Source organism: Terrapene carolina, unplaced genomic scaffold, assembly GCF_002925995.2.
Source record: "Terrapene carolina triunguis isolate 2854851 unplaced genomic scaffold, T_m_triunguis-2.0 Scaffold210, whole genome shotgun sequence".
Taxonomy (NCBI): Eukaryota; Metazoa; Chordata; order Testudines; family Emydidae; genus Terrapene; species Terrapene triunguis.
The window spans coordinates 31,658,991-31,681,416 of record NW_020664561.1 but is presented as its reverse complement, the minus strand read 5'-3'; the positions used below and the strand labels follow the sequence as shown (position 1 = coordinate 31,681,416).

The window sequence follows — 22,426 nt, the reverse complement described above, 5'->3', positions numbered from 1 at the left end:
CTCAACGTTTCAAATGTTTGTAAAGTAGAAATGTGAGGGACTATTTTAGCGACTACTATTTGGTCTCTTATTGGTAAATTAGAAGATAATATGTAGAAATGTACATGTACACTGGGAGAACCTGCATTAATAGTTATCGTAAAGATGTCTGTGACATTTTTCATTGCCCAGAGAAAATATAAGGAATATTTTATTTTAATACAATAATCAGCATATTGTTTCTGACATCACTGCAATGTTTGTTGTCGGATCTATATTCTTCTTATCTATAATTATGTATTATGAAAAGTATTTAAAGTTTTTAGGCTTTTATATCCCTTTTTATTAACATTGTCAAATTAGATTTATTTGTTTCAATAGATCTTTGAATGTGCAAAGAACTGTTTTATTCATGACTGCCATGTTACTATACTAAACCTTATTATGTGGAATATTTACTTTCCATAATCTCTTAAGTATCAAAATCCTATTTAAACATGTTTATTCCACCCTTGACTGGAATGAAGTATTGCATAGTAATAATAAAAATTGAGTGAGAATCGAGAGCATTATTACTGCAGGTGTTTCTTATGTAATAAGAATTATTCTTCCTAAAACTTTGATAGTATCACCATACGTTATTTTACTACATACAGACCCCTGGAAATGAATTCATTCTTTACACCATTGTTTTCTGATTAGGGAATCGGATAGACAAACTCTCTCTTAATTCCCTTCAGTGACTATGTTCCCTGGATACCCTTTAAAAATGCTAATTCACAGCGAAACTGTCTGTTTTTGGTTTTAACTTTTAATTTTTTTCCTTTTTATTCTGTTTCAGAAAACTGAAAGTCAAGCAATGTCTACCAATTTAAAATACCTTTCCTTGGGGATCCTGGTCTTTCAGACCACTAGTTTAGTTTTGACTATGCGATATTCTCGGACATTGAAAGAGGAAGGACCTCGTTACTTATCCTCTACTGCAGTAGTTGTTGCTGAATTTTTGAAGATTATGGCCTGCATTTTATTGGTCTACAAAGACAGCAGTATGTTTCAGATTTTAATCTAGAAGTAGCTTTCCTATATTTTACCAATTGTTGTATTTCGGTGACAACTGCAAAAACAGGTGCTCGAATGCTGTGATGATAAGGAGCTATGCGAATGCCAAGATAGAACAAAAGATTGCCCTTCCCACATCAAAATATGTGAAAAGAAGATCTAAAACCATTTCTATGAGAAAGTTAACCTACAAGCAGGGAAGACTTCTGTTTTGTACCTCATACTTAAGCACACAATATAATCTTTTGTAAATTTTGTATAAATATATACCCAAAAGATTCCACTTGACGGGTCATGGATGTAGGGTAAGAACTGTTGTCCTGGTAACAGGCCTGCACCTTCTGTTCACCCAGAAAGTATCTCTAGAGAAGAACGAGTAGGAGTAGGAGAAAGGGAAGGTACAAAGCTGTAAATGTGCTTGAAGCATAACTGACAAGTGCATGAGCCACAGTGAGGTCATGCAAGCACGAAAGGAGAGAAGCTGTTTCAGTATTATAGAAAGAACCACAATATTTAAGATAAAAATAACTTGCTGTATTTTCAAACTCACTTTAGTTCTCACATTGTATGTTTTATATAGCACAATCATTTTCCTCTTTCCAGAATCTCAATATCTTGTCCTTGGTTTTCAACTCTCAAACAAAAATCTTCACATTTGGTTCAAGTGACACATCCATAAACACATAGGGGTTTTCATAAGCTTGGTATAAATGTAAAGAAAAGATTGAGCTGCAAAATGAAGCGATGTTGAAGTTTCAAGTGGAAAGATTTCTACTTAATTGCTTTTTTCTTTTTTTTTAGGAAGCCTTATTAAATTCTTAGTCACAGAAATTGTAATCAACATAGGATTTGTGAACATTATTTTGGATAATTGTTTCAGCTTTAGTATTTTGGGCTAATGCGGACACTTTGTATGATAGCATACCTTATAGAATCAATGTAAAAACCTGAGAAAGATCATACAGCATTTTGAGTTTTCTGAAGACAAAAGTTGTCATAAAAAGTGTGTAGCAATCCTAAAAAAAACCCTTACAATTTGTAGCCCTCCCGTTTTCCCTGTCTCTTTTTTTAATCTTTATCTCTTTTATTGTTTCTTTGAGTAGAGTGCAATTTACGTGCTCTGAACAGAGTGCTACATGATGAAATCCTTAACAAGCCTATGGAAACACTTAAACTTGCTATTCCATCAGGGATTTATACTCTCCAGAATAACTTGCTGTATGTAGCACTGTCAAATCTAGATGCAGCCACTTATCAGGTATTGTGTTTTTAGATTTTTCCATAATTGTACAGACAAAAAACGGGTTGTATAGTAATAATTTTATTTTGTCTTTTCAGGTCACATATCAATTAAAAATTCTTACTACAGCATTATTTTCTGTGTCCATGCTAAGTAAGAAATTAGGTGTATACCAGTGGTTATCATTAGTGATTTTGATGACAGGAGTTGCATTTGTACAGGTAAATATTAATAGTATGTGTCTACGTTATTTGGGATTCCTTTTATTCTTTTTATTAAGGAACACAAGTATTAGAATGTAGGTAATTATATTGTGCCCCTGGAACTAATCGAGTCAAATACAAAGTTTCCAAAATTTCCAGGGTAGAATCATAGGATAGGAGAGTTTGCTGAGATGGATTAAATTTTTTTTGTCTGCTTTGAAGTTTGAGAGTTACTTTTTATTTTTTTAACCTCTTACAGGTCTTAAGAAACTTTTTAATATGCCTTTGCCTACAGCCTTGCATCATTTTTGTAAAATAATAAACATCATACACACAAACACTATATATAATATCTAGCCTGCCATTCATAAGATATCTTGGGTGAAATCCTGGACCTGTAGAAGCTAATGAGAGTTTTTCTGTTAATTTCAGTGAGCACAGAATTTCATCCCTTATTCAACAAGATACAAAGGAAAAAAATTTTACGGTAGATTTGGCTGAAATTTTCAAAAATATGTGATAACAGAATACAAGACTTTACAATTGTGCAATAAACCTCTCTGCATTTATCAGCAGTATAGACCCTTGATAGAAAACAAACGTGCATTCTATAAACATTAAAACTTAATTTTATGAAATAATTTGTATCATATTTTAAAATGTACATACATTGTTTTGTTTTTACACTTAGTGGCCCTCAGATTCTCAAGCAACAACTACTAAAGAGTTGTCAGCAGGATCTCAATTTGTTGGTCTTATAGCAGTCCTTATAGCCTGCTTTTCAAGTGGATTTGCTGGGGTTTATTTTGAGAAAATTTTAAAAGAAACCAAACAGTCTGTCTGGATCAGAAACATTCAACTTGGTAAGTCCAGTTTTGGCCATTTAAAAAAGAAATACTGCATTCAGATGAACAGTGAACAAAATTCACATATACAGTAAAATAAGGGCTGGTCTACACTGGGGGGGGGGGGATCGATCTAAGATACGCAACTTCAGCTACGCTATTCGCGTAGCTGAAGTTGAAGTATCTTAGTTCGACTTACCTGGCCGTCCTCACGGCGGCAAGTCGACCGCCGTGGCTCCCCCATTGACTCCGCTTACTCCTCCTGCCGAAGTGGAGTACAGGCGTTGATTTGGGGATCGATTTATTGCGTCTAGACGAGACGCAATAAATCAATTCCCCGATAGATCGATTACTACCCGCCGATCCGGCGGGTAGCGTAGACGTGGCCTAAGTATAATCATATTTTATCATGCTGTGGATAATCAAATATTACATAAACATTTAGCAAGTTTGATATGTATTTTGCTAACAGGAACACCAGGAGTTGCATCCTGCTCTAAACTTACTTCTTGTATTTAACTTGCTAATTCAACATTTGTAAGTCTGTTTACTTTGCTTTAAAATGGAGACTAATGGGTTCTAGAGAACAGCTGGAATATTACCAGTTGAATTTGGACTGTGGAGCATTTGAAATAAGGGTATCCTATGTGACTTATTTGAAAGATGGTGTGATTGTCTTATAAAGTAATTAAGTAATATGTGTCCATTAATATGAATCCAACATGTTTCATAAACACTGAATTGATTTTAAAAGTATTGACACTATCTAACGAGGTTTTTATAGAATTTAGACATACAGTAGAACAAAATAAATGTTTAAAGCTATATTTGTGTAAGAATTTAAAAATAAACATAACTCATATCTCTGACTATAGGGATTATAGATTGACATTTTTAAAGACACAGTGAATTCCTTCATTACCCACATTTGTTCACCTGGATGAACTTTGATCCTAGCTCTCGGTGCTAGGATCATGATTCTACCATTTCACTATCCTCATCTACTGCATGCTCTATCTCTCTCACACCAACCATCTCAAAAGTGGTTCTGAATCCCCTGGAAACTGGCTTTTGAAGATGACAGGGACAATCTGTTCTGAACTAGCTTCCACTCCTTTTGAAACCAGTTTCCTCACGTAGGTGGAAAAAAGCAATACCTCCCCTTGTTCTCCTACCTCTTAACTGGTCATGGAAAGAGACACCCTTCTTCTTCTAGTAGGCAGAGGATGGACATGTAATCTCCATCTATTGCAACTGTAGTCTAGGTATTTACATTTAAGTAAATGCCTCCAGCAGGATTTGAACTCTTTTATTTTTCCTTTGAGCTCTCCTTTTTGCAATGAAGTGAACTAAAATTATTCATAATTTGACTAGAATATAGAGAAGAGTGTTATAAGATTTGAATACACTTTGAAAAGGTATTTTAATTTAGGGAACTGTTTATATTCTTTCTCTTTCAAGATAGAGGGAAAATTAATGCACCTGTTTACTTATGGTTACTTATTGTTGTATATATTTGAACAATCTTCTTAATCTATTTTCTGGTTCCTTTCCTCCTGCTTAATAGGAAAACAGGATTCATTATACTTCTACACACACACGCACACACGTCAGGTCTGAATATATTAGTTATGCTTACTGTCTCTTAAGGTCCCACAGATTTGATCTCACCCACCCTTTTCATGGCATAGAATTTGGGTAGAGGGTGAGAAACTTGCACTGAATCTTGGGTTTTCAGATGTGGACCACAATCATAATCCAAGTACTTTGTAGGGGAACCCACGTTTATTTGAACCAGGCCAAGTCTAAAATTTAACTAAAACTCTGGAGTCATCCTCACTGTAAGGATCTAACAGCAGTACACACACTTGAAATGATTGCAAAGTAAATATTCATAACTATGTTGAAAAGTGATGATTCTTTGATAAATTGTTCTTCAGATTTTCTTCTACAGTGCAGAAAGGAATCTACAAAAACAGACAAGTTTATCAGTTTGATGTTGTCCCTGATTTTCCCCCCCCCCATCCCCCAATGTTCCATTACTTGGTATATAAGAACAATTACGTTCTCAAAACAGGGTTTTAAAGTGACTGTCTGGGGTAATGGTACATTGAGCTATGAGTTTAAATTTGAGGTTTATAATAGTGAAAGGCATGTCAGCTTTTTCAGAAAAATATTTAACATTTTCAGTTATTTTAACTTAAGCTGATGCAATAGTTTGAGTAATATCTGTTTCATTATGTTAAATGTTTAGAAAGTTTTTAAGTTTTCTATTCAGAAATTAAAGGAATATTAGTCACAATTTCCTTTTTAAATCTTTTTCTAAAATTTGTATAATACAGGATCACGATCTAATAGATTTTTTCCCTCCATTATTTATTTCTGTAGTAGAAGTAATGCTCTAGCACTTCCAACTCCAATACAAACACAACATTCAGGAGAAATTCTGTAACAACAAACGAGTTTATGAAATAGAACTTTTAAAAAAAATATAAGGAAACAGATTTTAAGCTTCTTAAAGGTTCATTATAAACTGCAAATAATTTTTAAAATAAAAACTTTCAAAGGATTTATCTTTTTTAAAAATTATATCCATACACCAGAGTTATCTGCTTATCTGTAAAGCAACGTAAGCCAAGAATACATCAGTCTTATAACTGAAATGATCAAAATCTCTTATAAGAGGAAAAACTATTAAAAAAAAAAAAAAAAGTTCCTGTCAGATCCACTGGTTGGTTTTAAACATGGTTATTATATTGCAAACCAAAGCCTGATCTTGAAACTTGATTTACGTGGGCTGACCCCAGTAGTCATGCAGATCCAGTTATAGGAATGGGGACCCCCCCCTTTTTTTTTTTCGTTTCAAGCTTTCAAGTCTGTCTCTTATCTTTTAGGATTTTTTGGTAGCATATTTGGATTGATGGGTGTGTACATATATGATGGAGAACTTCTGTCAAAGAATGGATTTTTTCAAGGATATAACAAACTTACCTGGATAGTTGTAGTTCTACAGGTAATGTATCTAAACCCATATGCTTACATAAAAGACACTTGGAATCTATTCCCCCATAAATGCTTGGGGAAATTACACTGGTAGTTCCCATTAATGCTAATAGGAATTTTGCAAGTAAATGTCCCTTGCAAAAGTGGCAAAATAGACCTCTAAATAGAGAAATTGCAAATTATTAGCAATCCAAGCATTGAGTTATCAAACATTCTGCACAATAAAATTCTATAACAATATTGATTTTGTAATATTAAAAACAGATTAATAAAGAAAATAAAGCTTACCAGCAATTATACAGCCCACCCTCATAACCAACTTTATGAGCCAAAAATGTACACCCACTCACTAGTAATGGCCTCTTGATAATATAATCGGTGATCTCTATTCTACAGAAAGAGTTTTGTTGTCAATTGCTTTCATCCACCATATCTACAACAGCATAAAATATACCCAGTGCCTTTATACATAGCTAAAAACTTTTTAAGAAATGTGTACAAAGATATTGTAATAGATGTTACCACTGAAATCATCAATTACATATCACAGTTTCAGGTAACAGCACCTTTAATTCCTGTCTTCTGAAGGAATGCCCGCTCAGGTCTCAGGCCTTTAGGCTTCAGCTCTCCTCTGATCAGGGGCTGCATCCCCACTATCTTCTGACCAGGATTTTAGGCTGCAGCTACCTGTAGTTGCATTGTGATTCTCTGCAAGCATGTCTGACCAGTGTCTAGCTCTTGCTCTCTGCTTTCTCGACAAGGACAGTGTCCTTATCAGTGGTTAGTGTTCTTACTAGTGGTTACAAGTTACCACGCAGCTCTTTCAAAGCAGAGCACATTCAATCTAGGATAAAAACGTTAAGAGAAATTTTATAAAACGAAAACAGGATCTCAAGCACTTGGCCGTAGCTCCCCATCAGTCCTGTGGAGACCCTGACAGACTCCAGTCTTCAACTGCAACCCTTCAACATGGTTGGGTCCTCCCTTGTAGAAAAGGACATGTCCTTTTGCCGAATCAAAAAGAAAATCTTTTGAGTCTGTTTACACTCAGCCTTTATACCCCAAAGGCCTTTGTCTCCAAGCCTCCCAAAAACAGGTAAAACCAGTCATTGCCCCTTCCTCTTCAGGCAGCCCAAGCCTCAAGAGGCTGGGACTCTACATAGTCAGCTTTGGAATTTTACAGTAATTGCCCCCTAGTAATTTCAGAATCCAAAGGAAGCCTTCCCCCCTCCCCCATGAGTTAGGAACATACGAATACATATAGCATGTATTGATACAAAGGTCTATAAATATTCCACTGGCTCATATCTTCTTGCCCATCTCATTATAATGGTCTTTGAAATTTTCATGTTTTCAGTGCTCAAACACACTGATTAACATTTCATAACTTTAAATACAATAGTCTGAAGATAGGCCTGTGTTTGCCATATCTCTCATTTTAAAAAATATCTAAAATATGTGCTAATCTTGAATGTGTTTCAAACTTTTTGCAGGCACTGGGGGGCCTTGTGATTGCTGCTGTTATAAAATATGCAGACAATATTTTAAAAGGATTTGCAACATCTTTGTCAATTATATTGTCAACATTGATCTCCTATTTCTGGCTGCAAGATTTTGTCCCAACCAGGTGAGAGTTATTGTCCATGCATACGTGAATATAAAAGTTGCTGAAAAATTAGGTACTTAGTGAGTATTGGTATATATAGAAGAATGGTTGAAATTATTTTTGAAGGGATTAGATGGATTCCTGAGCTAAAATACAGAGTTAAGGATTCTGAACTTCATTTAATAACATGATAGTTCATTACATTTTGCTCAAGTATTGAAGTATAGGTGACAATATTATGTTTTCTCTGAGAGCTCTCCAACCAGAGCCCAGGAAGTGATGCAGAAATCAGGGCCGGCTCCAGGCACCAGCCCAGCAAGCAGGTGCTTGGGGCAGCCAACGGAGAGGGGCGGCACGTCCGGCTCTTTGGCGGCAATTTGGTGGCGGGTCCCTCAGTCCGTCTCTGAGGGAAGGACCTGCCGCCGAATTGCCGCTGAAGAATTTAGCAGCACGGTAGAGCTGCCGCCGATCGCCGCTCCCCCCCCGCTTGGGGCGGCAAAAACCCTGGAGCCGGCCCTGGTAGAAATGAACTTCCTGCTGCTGTTTTTCTCGAAGCACTCTGCCCTGATCTCTCCCCCTTCCCAACCCACATGCTTTTTAGCTTGCTCTTTTCCTTCCTCTCTCTTGCCTGTTTGCCACCCCCTGTTATTTCAGCTTCCCCAAACCTTTGTTCAAGTATGTGGTTTCTCTCTGCCTGTCTTCCCATCCCCCCTTTTTTAGTTTGTCCTTTCTTTATCTTATCTTTATCTCAATCTTATCTTTATCTGTTTCCACTTTTTTGTTTGTTTTTCTCTTTAGCTGGTTCTATCCCACCAGATCCTCAGTTTTTATCTTATCCCTCCAAAATGTCTGTCCTTTCCCCATTCCCAATTTTACACTTTACTTCTACCACTTACTTTTCTCCAGGGCCTGGGACTTCTCTGAACTTAGTAGCCTATATGCATTGCAGCACCAATGTTCAAACTGTGCTCCCCGATGGCGGTTCTTCACTCTCCCTGGTTCTTCAGACTGACTACTGTTGCCTCTCCATGCTCGGTGTCACTTTTGTTCCCCTTTAGAGCAGCATACCAATCCCCAAGATTGTCACAACAGTATTACCTGTCCTCCCCCCTCCATTGGCTATATCTCGTGTTCCTTGGGATAAAATGAGTGATGGTTTAATAATAATACCTAGTTCTTACATAGTGCTTTACAAAGGAGGTAAGTACCATTATCCCCATTATACAGATGGGGAACCTGGGACATGGGAGGGTGAAATGACTTACCCAAGGCCAGTGGCAGAGCCAGGAATATAATCCAGGTCTCCTGAGTTTCTTTTTGTTTGTTGATTTTTTTTTTCAAAAACAATATCGTGTGTTTTAATGCAGAATTTTATTTAAAAAAAGACACAAATTCCAAGACCCTCCAGACTTAATACAATGTAATTTGACCTTATGATTCTTCAGATTTTGTAAGGTCTTGTATACTGCCCTTCTTGTACATTGATAAATTGTGCTATAATGGCTTTTAATACTGCAACACATCATTGTGGCAATATGCCGCCAAATTTCAGTTAAGTTAATGGGACTTTGCACATATTTGTAATGGATCTACATTATTCAGAATGGACTAAAGATTCTGAGTGGAAAATAGTTTTGAAAAGTAGTTGTTTGCGATGCGCAGAAGTTTCTTTCCAAAGCAAACTAGAATTATTTGTAATGTTTAAAAAGGTAAGTTGCATTCTGTTGTTAATATTTTCCAAAATGTCTAAAAATGAAATAAGGCAATTATAAGGCCACAAAAAACAAACAAACCAAACCAAACTCTTGCACATTTTAGAGTTTTGCTATCAATTTATAAGAAGCTGACACTTATTTTACCAAATAAAAACAAATTTAAAATGTAGTCAGAGGACTGATATGTTAAGTTTCAGCCAGAAATACATTTTAATAGTTAACTTATCAGATCCTGACAAATGTGGTTTATAATGGAAACTTGAGTAAATAATTAAATGCAATTCAGCCCATAAGCAGGATTCAAAACTTCAGTTGTAAGCCAGTGTTTGTCTTTATTATGTTGCTGGTTGGGTGCCAAATACTATATATCTCTGAAGAGAAATTTTTAGGTGGTTTCTCCATTTTCTGTGAACATTTCTAAGTGGGATAATTATGTAAAGTACATAATTGTGTATGCCTATCAGCAGGCTAAATAAATTATTAGCTGGACTATAATGTAGTGCACCACTCTAATTTGAAGTGCACTTCCAAAATACTACATAATATGTTCAGAAAACTCAAATTATCAAAATTTTACACATCTCCAAGGTAATGTTTTTTAAATATTTATATACTATCTTTGAGCTTAGATACTGCATTTCAAACATTTCTCTATCTAGAAAATTGTGAAGTCTCCCTATAGTATTTGAGTACCAGTACTTCATAAAAAAGATGTCTGTATGTATGTATATGTAATATAAAATATATAGTGTGTATGTTTACATAAACCCCATATTACAACAATTAAACCCTATCTACCCAAGAACCAGTTTAAATGTAACAAAAACAATCTGGTTGCTGCTCATCTGTGTTCTGATACGATTCGGCACATTGTCTCCCATAACAGGGTTTAAAATAAACATATCCTAGCTTAGGTCTCTAATACAGAAAAACTTTAACACTGTTTGACACATTGCACATAGGACTGGCAAAACTATGTTAAAACATGGTTGGACAGCAAACAAATATAACTACTGTGGTTAGTTTTGCATGCTTATGTATTGTAGATGGGGAGACAAAAGGGACTAAGAATATGCAGCTAGACTGATTATCCTTTGGCAATTGCTTCATGAAAAGACAATACTGTTTAATCTTTGGCGTACTTCAGTGAAATATCATGTTTTTGACTTCACTGTTGATAGGTTCAGGCTTCTTAGTTCCTTTCCATCTCTCCCTATTCTCATAGTTTAAGAATAATAGATGAGTAAGTTGCCAGTTCATTACAAATTGAAGGAACATATTTTCCCCCACTAGAAATAATGTAGAGAATGAATGTCATTTCTTCTGACCAGATAATATAAATACAATTGTACTGACTGAAAAGGGTTACTTTTTTTTCCCCCCTGTTCCATTCAGTGTCTTTTTCTTTGGAGCCATTCTTGTGATAGCAGCTACATTCCTATATGGTTATGATCCAAAACCTGCAGGAAATCCTATCAAGGCATAGCAGATTTCGTTATCAGCCTGTTTCTCAAGACTGTGCATTAGGGACCTCAACAAGAATTCTGTATGGAAGATTTCATCATGCACTGGAAGGAAAGGATCACTACACTGAATCTGAGCAAGAACATGTTAATGGTTTTGGAGAACCAAAGGGTTAAAGACAGAAAATAATGTATGTAAAGCTGATGAAAAAAATTAAAGGGGAAAGCCTAGTGCAAGTTGCTAATAAAAACTTGAAAGGAACAAAAGTTTCCAAGTAACTACAATTAGGAATGTTTACAGCTTGAACTTGAGGTTATATTAGATGATTTTACTGTCTTGATTGCTGCAGAAATATATCCTATGCACTCTTTGCAAGAGCACATGACAATATTTGTCAGACTGTATCTGTTTTTGCAAATTGATTATATTTAATGTTAGTAAATATGTTTTTAACTGTTTGTCTATAGAGATCAAATTGAATATAATGGTTTTGATTAGGGGTTCCTTATTAAAGCTGTGAAGACTGTGATTGAAAGACATTTTCACACATATCCAAGATTTTTATATTTATGGAAGGCTGATTTTAATAAACAGAAATCTGAATTCTGTTGCTTAACTATATAAAGTTCTTATAAGGTCAAGGTTATGACCTAAATCTGTAAAAGAGAGAAATTCAGTTGGGGCTATACATTCCAACCTTAACTAAGGTGGTCACTAGTATTATAAGCCATCTAATAACTCTACATGAACACACACCATAGATTCCAGCAATTACCCGGCACAACAGCATTGGTGTTAAAGATGGAGTGCTTGCTTGGATAACATTCATTCCTTTATCCCTATTGGTATAAATCAACTTCTTAGTATTACCTTAAAGTAGCTTTTATGGTTTGTTTCCTTTGGAGATTTTTTTAAAATTGTGATTTTTTTTATTTTTTTTTAAACCTTAACAAATAAATGTTTTAAATTATTGTTATCTTTTACAGCTTGTTTTTGGATCCATTATGGTATATAATGTATATACTGTAATGTACCATATTACAAAGGTTTTTTTAAATCGGTGTTAACTCATAAGAACTCCTCCAGGGCTATTTCAGTACATTTGTATATAATGGCTTGCTTAGAGATTTTTTTTGTTTCCGGTGTGTCTGAACCAATAGACTAAATGAGTCTTCTGTAGCTATTCTGTCTAGTGTTAGAATTACATAATTAGGAAACATGCTAATTATAGTAAACAAGAAAGTCATGGGGAATAGTTATTGTGTAATAGATTAAATAAAAACATATATTATACTTTTTTACCTAAAAATACCAAAAGCAATTAGACCATGTTATGGACAAATCTCTTGTTAAATTATTTACATATACCTATTTGTTCCACTCATGCTGTTCCCTTCCCCACCCAACCCCCCCAAAGGCTTAAAAATCATTTTTTTTTCATAAGATCTTTTATGACAAGTATTAATGTGGAGTGACTCCTCATCTAAGTATTATACTTGTGAAAGTATACATTTTTAATAGAAATGTTGACAGTCCCTTACCTGTAGCATCACAGGTAGTGAAAATCAAAGTATTTAATGTCACACATGTACGGGTCAGCAGATATTAAAATTGTTATGACAGAAGAGTTTTTAAAAATGTTTACCAAAGTATTGCAACCAGTTTTCCAAAATGTTTTAGTGATGGACTAATAGAGAATTTCACAGAAAATGCTGTAAAATGCCATGAGATTTTAAAGTAAACTATTATAATGGAGAGGGCAAAAATCATTCTTATTTCCAGCAGGTAAGAATAATGCTTTTTTCTAGGCAATGATATGGATTTGACTTTAATCAAACTTTTGTGTTTACTACTAGGGAAATAGAATAGAGCAGGGGCTCTCAAACTTTTTTACTGGTGACCCCTTTCACATAGCAAGTCTCTGAGTGCGACCCCCCCCCCTTATAAATTAAAAATACTTTTTTATATATTTAACACCATTATAAATGCTGAAGGCAAAGCGAGGTTTGGGGTGGAGATTGACAGCTCGCGACCCCCCATGGAATAACCTTGCGACCCCCTGAGGGGTCCCGACCCCCAGTTTGAGAACCCCTGGAATAGAGGACTCCCAAAATGTATGCAAGTGGTTGAACTAGAGATACTATCGGCTCTAAGATCTATGGATAATTGTTATGCTCTCTGATCTCCAGATCAGGGAATATCAGACCTTCAAGACCTATCTTATAGTTTATCATAAAGTGATTTACAAACTGGATCAATTCACTGAAATACACTGCTGAGGTAAAGGGTGGTAACTAACCGTGCACAGCAATACTTACATAGCAGTTTAGGACAGGAAGTGAAGGATGCCTTATCTTCTTGAAACCACATAAGGAATTTATGTAGTTGGAATACAGTTACCTGAATTGGAACTTGGCCAGGACAATAATATCCTCAATTTCATGGTATTTATACAGTTGTAATTAGCAGGTGACTACTATTGACTAATCCATTGAGAAACTTCTTTCAATTTGAAGAAAAGCAAGGGAAAGTGTATTGGGGGAGGAACTGGAGTCAAAAGACACTGCGTTGTCAGACCGACAGTGATTGGCAGGGTCTGTTGTAAGAAATCCAGTCTTGCTCTTTCACCCAGGGCTGGACCAATATCACAACAAGCATCAGTTTAAAGGGAGGAACAGACACATATGACACTGTGAATAAAATAGGTCACCTCCAGGCTTTGGAAAACATCTCTCTGCTGCATTAAGGGGCATATCCTGTTCCTGAGATACATGGAACTAATGTGGTTGCTGTGGAAAGGAATAGGGCAGGATTTTAAGAGGTTACATAGGTTGTCTGCATCTCGTGTGTGAAGCAGTGCTGTCTGGAGGGCACAGTTACACTTTCTCACAGGAATAGTTTCAGAGCCAGGTAGGATGACATGCAACTGTGGATCCACTGGCCATCCATTCCTATGGAGAAAGTACAGGAATTGCAGAACCATGGCCATTGCAGAGCATTCAGAAGCCTGGAATGTAGCAGGGACATGGTGTGCTTTACACATATCCCAAAGCTAATTTTTAGCGCACACACTAGCTTTCCAGGTCTAAGACAGACTCTCTGACCCACCTTTTCATTCTTTAGAATAGTTGATTAATTAATTTAGTTTGTATATTTAGGTAGCTTATAGAACAGGAGTACTTGTGGCACCTTAGAGACTAACAAATTTATTTGAGCATAAGCTTTCGTGGGCTACAGCCCATTTCTTTGGATGCATAGAATGGAACATATATTGAGGAGATATATATACACATATAGAGAGCATAAAAAGGTGGGAGTTGTCTTACCAACTCTGAGAGGCCAATTAAGTAAGAGGAAAAAAAACTTTTGAAGTGATAATCAAGATAGCCCAGTACAGACAGTTTGATAAGAAGTGTGAGAATACTTACATGGGGAGATAGATTCAATGTTTGTAATGGCTCAGCCATTCCCAGTCTCTATTCAAGCCTAAGTTGATTGTATCTAGTTTGCATATCAATTCAAGCTCAGCAGTTTCTCGTTGGAGTCTGTTTCTGAAGCTTTTCTGTTGCAAAATTGCCACCCGCAGGTCTGTCATTGAGTGACCAGACAGGTTAAAGTGTTCTCCTACTGGTTTTTGAATATTATGATTCCTGATGTCAGATTTGTGTCCATTAATTCTTTTGCGTAGAGACTGTCCGGTTTGGCCAATGTACATGGCAGAGGGGCATTGCTGGCACATGATGGCATACATCACATTGGTAGATGTGCAGCTGAACGAGCCCCTGATGGCATGGCTGACGTGATTAGATCCTATGATGATGTCACTTGAATAGATATGTGGTAGCTTATGTATACTTAGTACCAAGCTTTTATTTTAATATTTATAAAGTGACAGCATAGTATTTATTTACAACGACATGAATGTGTGATCATTTGTTTTTTGAAAGGCACACATTATGGAATTACTAGTATTTTATTTAATACTGTATTTGGAAATCACCTTAGGACCTCTAGCATGTGCAGCAACAGTAAACTGTCAGGCCAGCTAGAACAAAATAAAAGCATCATAGCTTAAAACTACTGATATATGGAATTTATCCTGCAAGTGAAATAAACCAGCAACTCAGTGGTGGGAAAAACTTGTGAGGTTGAAAAAAAATATTTTCTTCACAAATTGACATAATCTATCCACAAGTGCCCATTAAAACTGCTGTATCACAGAGAATTCAAATAAGTTTGCTTGTAGCTTTATTAAACTTATTTGTTTTTGACAAAGTACAACATAGTTGCTCTGTCACCAAGAATTTTGAAACCTGTGGGTAGATCATTAGATTAGTGTTCTAGTTCTTAATTTTATAAAATAACTTGTGTTTCCTGTGTTTTTTTTACCTTTTTGTTTCCTTTCTCTTCATGAAATGGATCTTGTGTTTTGGCATTATACTTGCTTTTCAGTTACTTAGACCAGTGGTTCTCAACCAGGGGTACGTGTACACCTGGGGCTACGCAGAGGCCTTCCAGAGGGTACATCAACTCACCTAGGTATTTGCCTAGTTTTACAACAGGCTACATAAAAAGCACTAGTGAAGTCAGTACAAACTGAAATTTCATACAATCACTTGTTTAAACTGCTCTGTATACTATACACTGAAATGTAAGTGCAATATTTATATTTCATGATAAAAATGAGAAAGTAAGCAATTTTTCAGTAATAGTTTGCTGTGACATGTTTGCATTTTTATGTTTGATTTTGTAAGCAAGTACTTTTCAATTCAGGTAAAACGTGGGGGTACACAAGACAAACAGACTCCTGAAAAAGGGGTACAGTAGCCTGGAAATGTCGAGATCCACTCACTTAGACGTCCTTTCTTTGGTTTGGGGAACATGTAATTGTTTGGTGGTTTTAAACTTATTTTCATGGGTATAATTTAGAAGAACGTAATTGGTTTGCTTTTTTTGTTCAACTGTTTTTCAATTGACAAATCAATCTGGCATTTGTTATCCCACTGGTTCTCATGCTTTAGCAATCCAAGGACCCCCATTTTGATTTAAAAATTTTCACGGACCTCTGCCTTGGCTTCTAATTTTCCCTGGGGGTGCTTAACCCCTGCTCAGCCCCTAGCCCCGCCCCCCTTGCACCCCTTCCCCCCAGGCCCCCTCCCCTCCCCCCCCCCTTCCTCCCCCTGTTCCCCCCCTGCCCCTCCTTTTCCCCGCCTATTTCCACCCAGTACCCCAAGCGTTGCCCCATCCCCGCTCCTCCCCCTCCCTCCCAGTGCTTCCTGCATGCCTCAGAACAGCAGGAGGGAGGGGGTGCTGAGAGGGAGGGGGAGGAATTGATCAGTGGGGCCAGTGGCCCCAGACATGACTCACAGACCCCCTGGAGTACGCTTGTGAACCCGCAGGGGTCCACAGACCCCAGTTTGAGAACTGCTGTGTTATGCTATTCATGTATTGCTTATTTATCAAGACTTTTAATATTATTTCCTGATCAGCCATTCATGCTCTACTCCCTTGTAGTCAGATTATTCCCTGATTAGTCACTGTGTCCAACATTGCTCATGATTAATTTTGCTTGTGTATTACTGATATTATTTCCAGCCTAACATTATTGAGAAAGGGGTTATAATATTCCTTTTTCCTCCCCTCCTAAACTAGATATTTTCCTGTAATAATGATAAATATAACATTACAAATCAAACTGCTTGTGTTACAGAAAAGTTAATGTAAAATAAGTGTCTGTGGCAGTCAGTTATTGTGTGAAGATCCAAGGAGTGGTCCTAGACCTTTGTTTAACTGTCCTGCCCATTTGTAATGTTAATTTTTTTCTATAGTAAGTCAATCCAGAACTAAGGAATTCCACTCTTTCCAGGTGAATACATTGTGTGTATTCATACATACAGGGGCGCTGGTGCCTGTAGCGGCCGCTGCATGCATAAATAAGTGCCTGAGAATCAAAAGACATTAGTGGGAAAGATATAGGGAGAAGTAAGCAAAATACATGGGTTCATACGGGATGACCTAAATGGTCTCTTCTGAACCGTCTCTTTTTCAGCCAAATTCTGCTCTTGTGCAATGCGATGCCCATTCCTCAATGAGTGCTCCAGGTATACATCCAAGGGCAGAAATTACTATCACCATCATATGGTATGATGATGATAGTTTTAAAGGAAAAGGTGCAAAAAGCTTTGGCCTTTGAACCTGCCTGTCACATTCAAAGACTAAGCTGTGTGTGAAAGACTTTTCAGAGCTGATTACTATTCCGAATGCCTGAGCCAGCCAGTCCTCCAAGATGTGTAATTGAATGTGGTGGGAATCCCAGCAGGTAACCAGGCAAAGTTCTCCGTCACTTCGACAAATCATGACCCAAAAGCTGGTTTTGAGCATAGCCTAAGGAATCCTACCATTGATTCAGAAACACCATTTTTGGTTTGGCTATTGAGGAATCCACCCCCTCCCCTAGGGCCCCTGCTCTTTGGAGGTGGCTACAATTGTGATAAAAAGAACAGGAGTACTTGTGGCACCTTAGAGACTAACAAATTTATTTCAGCATAAATTTGTTAGTCTCTAAAGTGCCACAAGTACTCCTGTTCTTTTTGCGGATACAGACTAACACGGCTGCTATTTTGAAACCTACAATTGTGATGGGACAGTGTGATGCCAGCGGCTAGAGCCACGGCTGCTCTGTGAATCAGCTTGAAGGGGATGTACATGTGAGCGGTCGTCTCCAACCCCATGGAGACCAAGTGCCATAACTCTACTTTCATAAGGAGCTAGCAAGAGACCCAGTTCACCTCTTGACTCAGGTAGCTGCTAGCACAACGTGATCTTTGCTCCCAAGCTGCCATTTTTAAAACGTTCCCATACAGATTAATTTCAAATAAAGCAGTTCAAGGGCAGCATTTTGTTAAGGAAAAATGGCAAATAAAAATGACAACATGATAATTTCCACATCCCTTTCATCCTAAAACGTGCAAGTAGATTATTGCAGCTTCAGTTAAAGTCAAAAGTCCTCTCTCCAAGTTACAGAAACCAATAGCTTTTCTCTTCATTGTTGTCTAATGTGTAAAAAACGGTTCTATTTTTGCTCTTTGACTCCATTCTTTCCCATGCATTCTGGTTATTCTACCACTCTCTCCCACGCCACCTCTTTATTTCTTTTCCAGATCATTAAAGTCTTTCCTGCAAGTTTCTACGCCTAGTAAAAGCATTTATTGTGTATGCTCAGGGGACTTAGATGAGGTTGTTTGTACTGAGTGGCTGGTGGAAGACTGACATGCACATGATAAATAAGAAACTAAGGGGCAAATCCTTAATCCATGGATGTATAAACAAGGTGAGAGAGGTGATTTTACCTCTGTGTGCAGCACTGGTGAGACCAGTACTAGAATACCGCATCCAGTTCTGGGGTCCACATTTTAAAAAGGATGTTGATAAATGGAAAAGGTGCAGAAAAGAGCCACAAAAATTATTCAAGAGCTGAAGAAAATTCTTTAGTGAGAAACTTGAAGAGCACAATTTGTTTAGCTCACCAAAGAGAAAACTGAGAGGTGACTTGATTACTGTGTATCAGTGCCTTCACAGGGAGAAAATACAGGGGACAAAAGGGCTCTTTAAACTAACGGAGGAAGGCATAACAAAAACCAATGGCTGTAAGCTGAAGCCAGACCAATTCAAATGAAAAATAATACACAATTTTTTAACAGTGCAATTAACCATTGGAACAGACCACCAAGGGAAAGGGGAGATTTGTGATCTTTTGATGTGTTCATATCAGGACTAGAGGCATTTCCGGAAGACATTCTTTAATTGAACATAAGTCACCAGGCTCAGTACAGGGGTAACTAGGTGAAATTCTGCAGCCTGTGTTATACAAGAGGTTTGACTAGTTGATCTAATGCTTCCTTCTAGCCTTAAAATCTCTTTTTAAAGTCCTGCTTTGTGGGTGTGGACAGCCCTTAGTAATGGAAGTACAGTGGGAGTGGTTCTGTAGGGGAGGGAGAATCTGGTGTGTGGGCTGAGTGGTCCTGAGGGAAGAACTCTAAGAGCAGCCGAAGCTGGAAGAAAGGTCTGATCTTTATTATTTTATTGCTATTTTGTCAATGAAGCCAAACCCCAGATCCATGTTTGTGGAGCAGTTTTGGAAAGGTATCTGCTCACACATGGCTTCTGAAAAACCTAGGGTCCCTACCTGCCATAGGACCCACTCAGAAAGCAGGTCTACGGTATTACAGATGTGGCTGAGGCAAGAATCATAATAATCCTGATCTTTTCTGAAGGCAGTTATGAGGTGGAGCTGGAATGCCACTCTTAGAGTGGCAAAATTGTAAATTTAATAATGTATTAATTCATTACACGGCAGGATGACAGTGCACACCATGCTCCTCTTGAGCTCCATCTCAGTCACACAACTAAGTGTCACCTTTGCTTCCTTTGCCCACTCTTGTCTCTGTGCCGTCTTCTCTGATGCTCCCTATTACTGGAACTCCCCTTCCTCTCCTTGCCCAGTATGTCTCTACCCTCTTCTTCACATCTTCCCTTAAAACACATCTTCCATGATCCTAGAAACCTTACTCTCCATTCAGAGAAGAGTTGACATCACAGTTAACCACTTTGATTTCTGTTGCATCTCAGATGTCTTTATCTGGTCAGATTAGAAGCCCTTCCATGTAGGAGTCTTGGTTTCTGCAAAGTGCTTGCTTCAGTTTTCTGCTATTTGAATAATAATACATAACTAGTAAAAGGGTGGTAGGGGGGGATTTTCTAAGGTGCCTTAGGGAATTAGGCTCCTAACTCCCATTGACTTAGCTCCCTTAGGCTCTTTTGAAACACCTACATTAATGGTTTAAATTTCAATAACCATTTTTGGCATTTATTCTCTTTTTTTTTCATTTTTTATTTAATACTTTCACACTTTTCCTTATGTGAGCAAGTAATTGCCTAGTGCCTTCTCCCAAATGGACCATTTCACACTAAATAAATTGAAACCTGGAGAGTTTTTGGCTTGGAGGAGTATTTGAAAACAATGTGGATATAACACATGGATAAAATCCATCATGCTCCCATTACAGAGTGGAGAATCATATAACTGGAAGGGACCTCAAGAGGTCATCTAGTCCAGTCCTCTGCACTCAAGGCAGGACTAAGTATTATCTAGACCATCCCTGACAGGTGTTTGTCCAATCTGCTCTTAAAAATCCCCAATGATGGAGATTCCACAACCTCCCTAGGCAATTTATTCCAGTGCTTAACCACTCTGACAGGAAGTTTTTCCTAATGTCCAACCTAAACTGCCCTTGCTGCAATTTAAGCCCACTGCTTCTTGTCCTATCCTCAGAGGCTAAGAAAAAATATTTTTCTCCCTCCTCCTTGTAACAACCTTTTATGTACTTGAAAACTGTTACCATGTCCCCTCTCAGTCTTCTCTTCTCCAGACTAAATAAACCCAATTTTTTTCAGTCTTCCCTCATAGGTCATGTTCTCTAGACATTTAATCATTTTTGTTGATCTTCTTTGGACTTTCTCCAATTTGTCCACATCTTTCCTGAAATGTGGTGCCCAGAACTGGACACAATACTCCAGTTGGGCCTAATCAGCGTGGAGTAGAGCGGAAGAATTACTTCTCATGTCTTGCTTACAATACTCCTGCTAATACATCCCAGAATGATGTTTGCTTTTTTTGCAACAGTGTTACACTGTTGACTCATATTTAGCTTGTGATCCACTATGACCCCCAGATCCCTTTCCGCAGTACTCCTTCCTAGGCAGCCATTTCCATTCTGTCAATTCTGTCAATAGTCAGCACAGGGGAAGATTAATTTAAGATAGGAAATCAGCAAAATAACCTTTAATCTTAAAAGCAGTATTGAAGCCAAGCGTACAACAGTTCTAGAACAGAGTGCAATGTGTTTGTCCTCCAGTTATCATTTAGGGGATGACTTGATCTCTCCTTTGGCTTTTGTCTTATTTTTCTCTAATGGACAGCTGTTTCCTTTCATGATAATCAGTAAGGCCAAGAGAACAGTGCTTTCTTCTTTCCCATTCTGGTCTTTTTGTGTGCTGGCAGAGGGTGACATTTATGGGGAGATGGACCGAGCTTTGCCTGTCATTAATCTGAGGCGGTGGGACTAGGGATCAGCTGGTAGCCTTGTTGAAGGACTACCAAGAGCTCCGTTGAGGGAGTGAACTGCAAGGAGCAAGGGAAAGAACCCAGTTATTAGCTGCCTCCCAGATGGCCTGTTAAATGAGAACTGCAGGGAGCAGGAAGGCTCCCACAGGAGTCCCTGGGTTAGTGCAATGACCCAGAGGGGCCAGGAAAAGCCTCTGGGAACTGTAGCATTGTTGGGCAGAGGAACTACTTTATTTTGATATTTTACCTAAGTTTGTGCTTAACCAATAAATTGTGCCCTGTGGCAAGGGCCTGAACCAGCTGCTGGTATGGCACTGATCCTTCCCTGGCTGGTGAGAGAGCCCACCAGCTTCCACATGGGTACAGTGCTTGAGCGTCTAGCACATTGCACTGAACTCTTGATAAGTTCGAGACAAATAGTTCTGGCCAAAATCTGAGCCAGCCCCAAGCCAGCCAGGTTGAGTCGGCAGGACATCGTGAACTGGAATCAGTAGACATGCAGCATTGCACGTCGCAGTACTGACATTGTCAACCCAAGTTTTCAACACAGAAGAGCATCTCCAGGAGCTGCTGCTACTTTGGGACGCGGCATGTCTCTGTGAACAATCAGAAAGGGGAATGCTGGCTTAGATCAATGTTCATTAACCTTTCATGATCTGACATTTCTACTTTATTTTAGGACTATTACTTGGAGATTGCTACATCAACCTTTTTTTCAGAACTTGTTCAGACTGAAGCTTACATAGTTGGCGACATCCAATGTATTTAGGAAAACATTGCATTCCTTCATATGTTAGTAGGTAAAACCCTCTAGGCTGAGACTGATACAAGATTCCAGTTCATTCTGATCTGTTTTCAAATGGTAAAAGTGTATACTGAAAAAGGGGCTTCTTGAAACAACTCACTTGGGCTTTTGTTTTCAGGTTACATTGAACTTGCTGACAAAGGCCTCCACAGTCAAGCTAAAAGATTATTCGAAAGAAATAATAGCAACACTATTCCTTTAATTCCTCAAAAGAAGCGGATGGGCTACTTTCCATTGCCATCTAACATCTGCATTAGAAAATAAATTAAAACCAACCAGAGATTTTGGAACTGTGGATATTTTGACAAGGGCGGTTATTGAGGTAAATAGCTTAGTACTATCAGGGCCGGCTCCAGGGTTTTGGCCGCCCCAAGCAGCCAAAAA

General features: G+C 37.8%; 1 protein-coding gene across 1 annotated transcript in view; it reads left to right on the top strand.

Annotated features, from left to right (window-relative positions):
• Positions 1 to 11,717, top strand: part of LOC112119378 (UDP-N-acetylglucosamine transporter) — a 31,978-nt gene extending 20,261 nt beyond the window's left edge. Inside the window, exons 2-8 of the mRNA XM_026655555.2 lie at positions 821 to 1,025; positions 2,142 to 2,296; positions 2,377 to 2,499; positions 3,173 to 3,344; positions 6,221 to 6,339; positions 7,823 to 7,956; positions 11,046 to 11,717. Of these exons, the coding sequence (XP_026511340.1) occupies positions 839 to 1,025; positions 2,142 to 2,296; positions 2,377 to 2,499; positions 3,173 to 3,344; positions 6,221 to 6,339; positions 7,823 to 7,956; positions 11,046 to 11,136 (981 nt within the window). The 5' untranslated portion in view covers positions 821 to 838 and the 3' untranslated portion in view covers positions 11,137 to 11,717. The remainder of the gene's footprint in view (positions 1 to 820; positions 1,026 to 2,141; positions 2,297 to 2,376; positions 2,500 to 3,172; positions 3,345 to 6,220; positions 6,340 to 7,822; positions 7,957 to 11,045) is intronic.
• Positions 11,718 to 22,426: the final 10,709 nt, after the last annotated feature.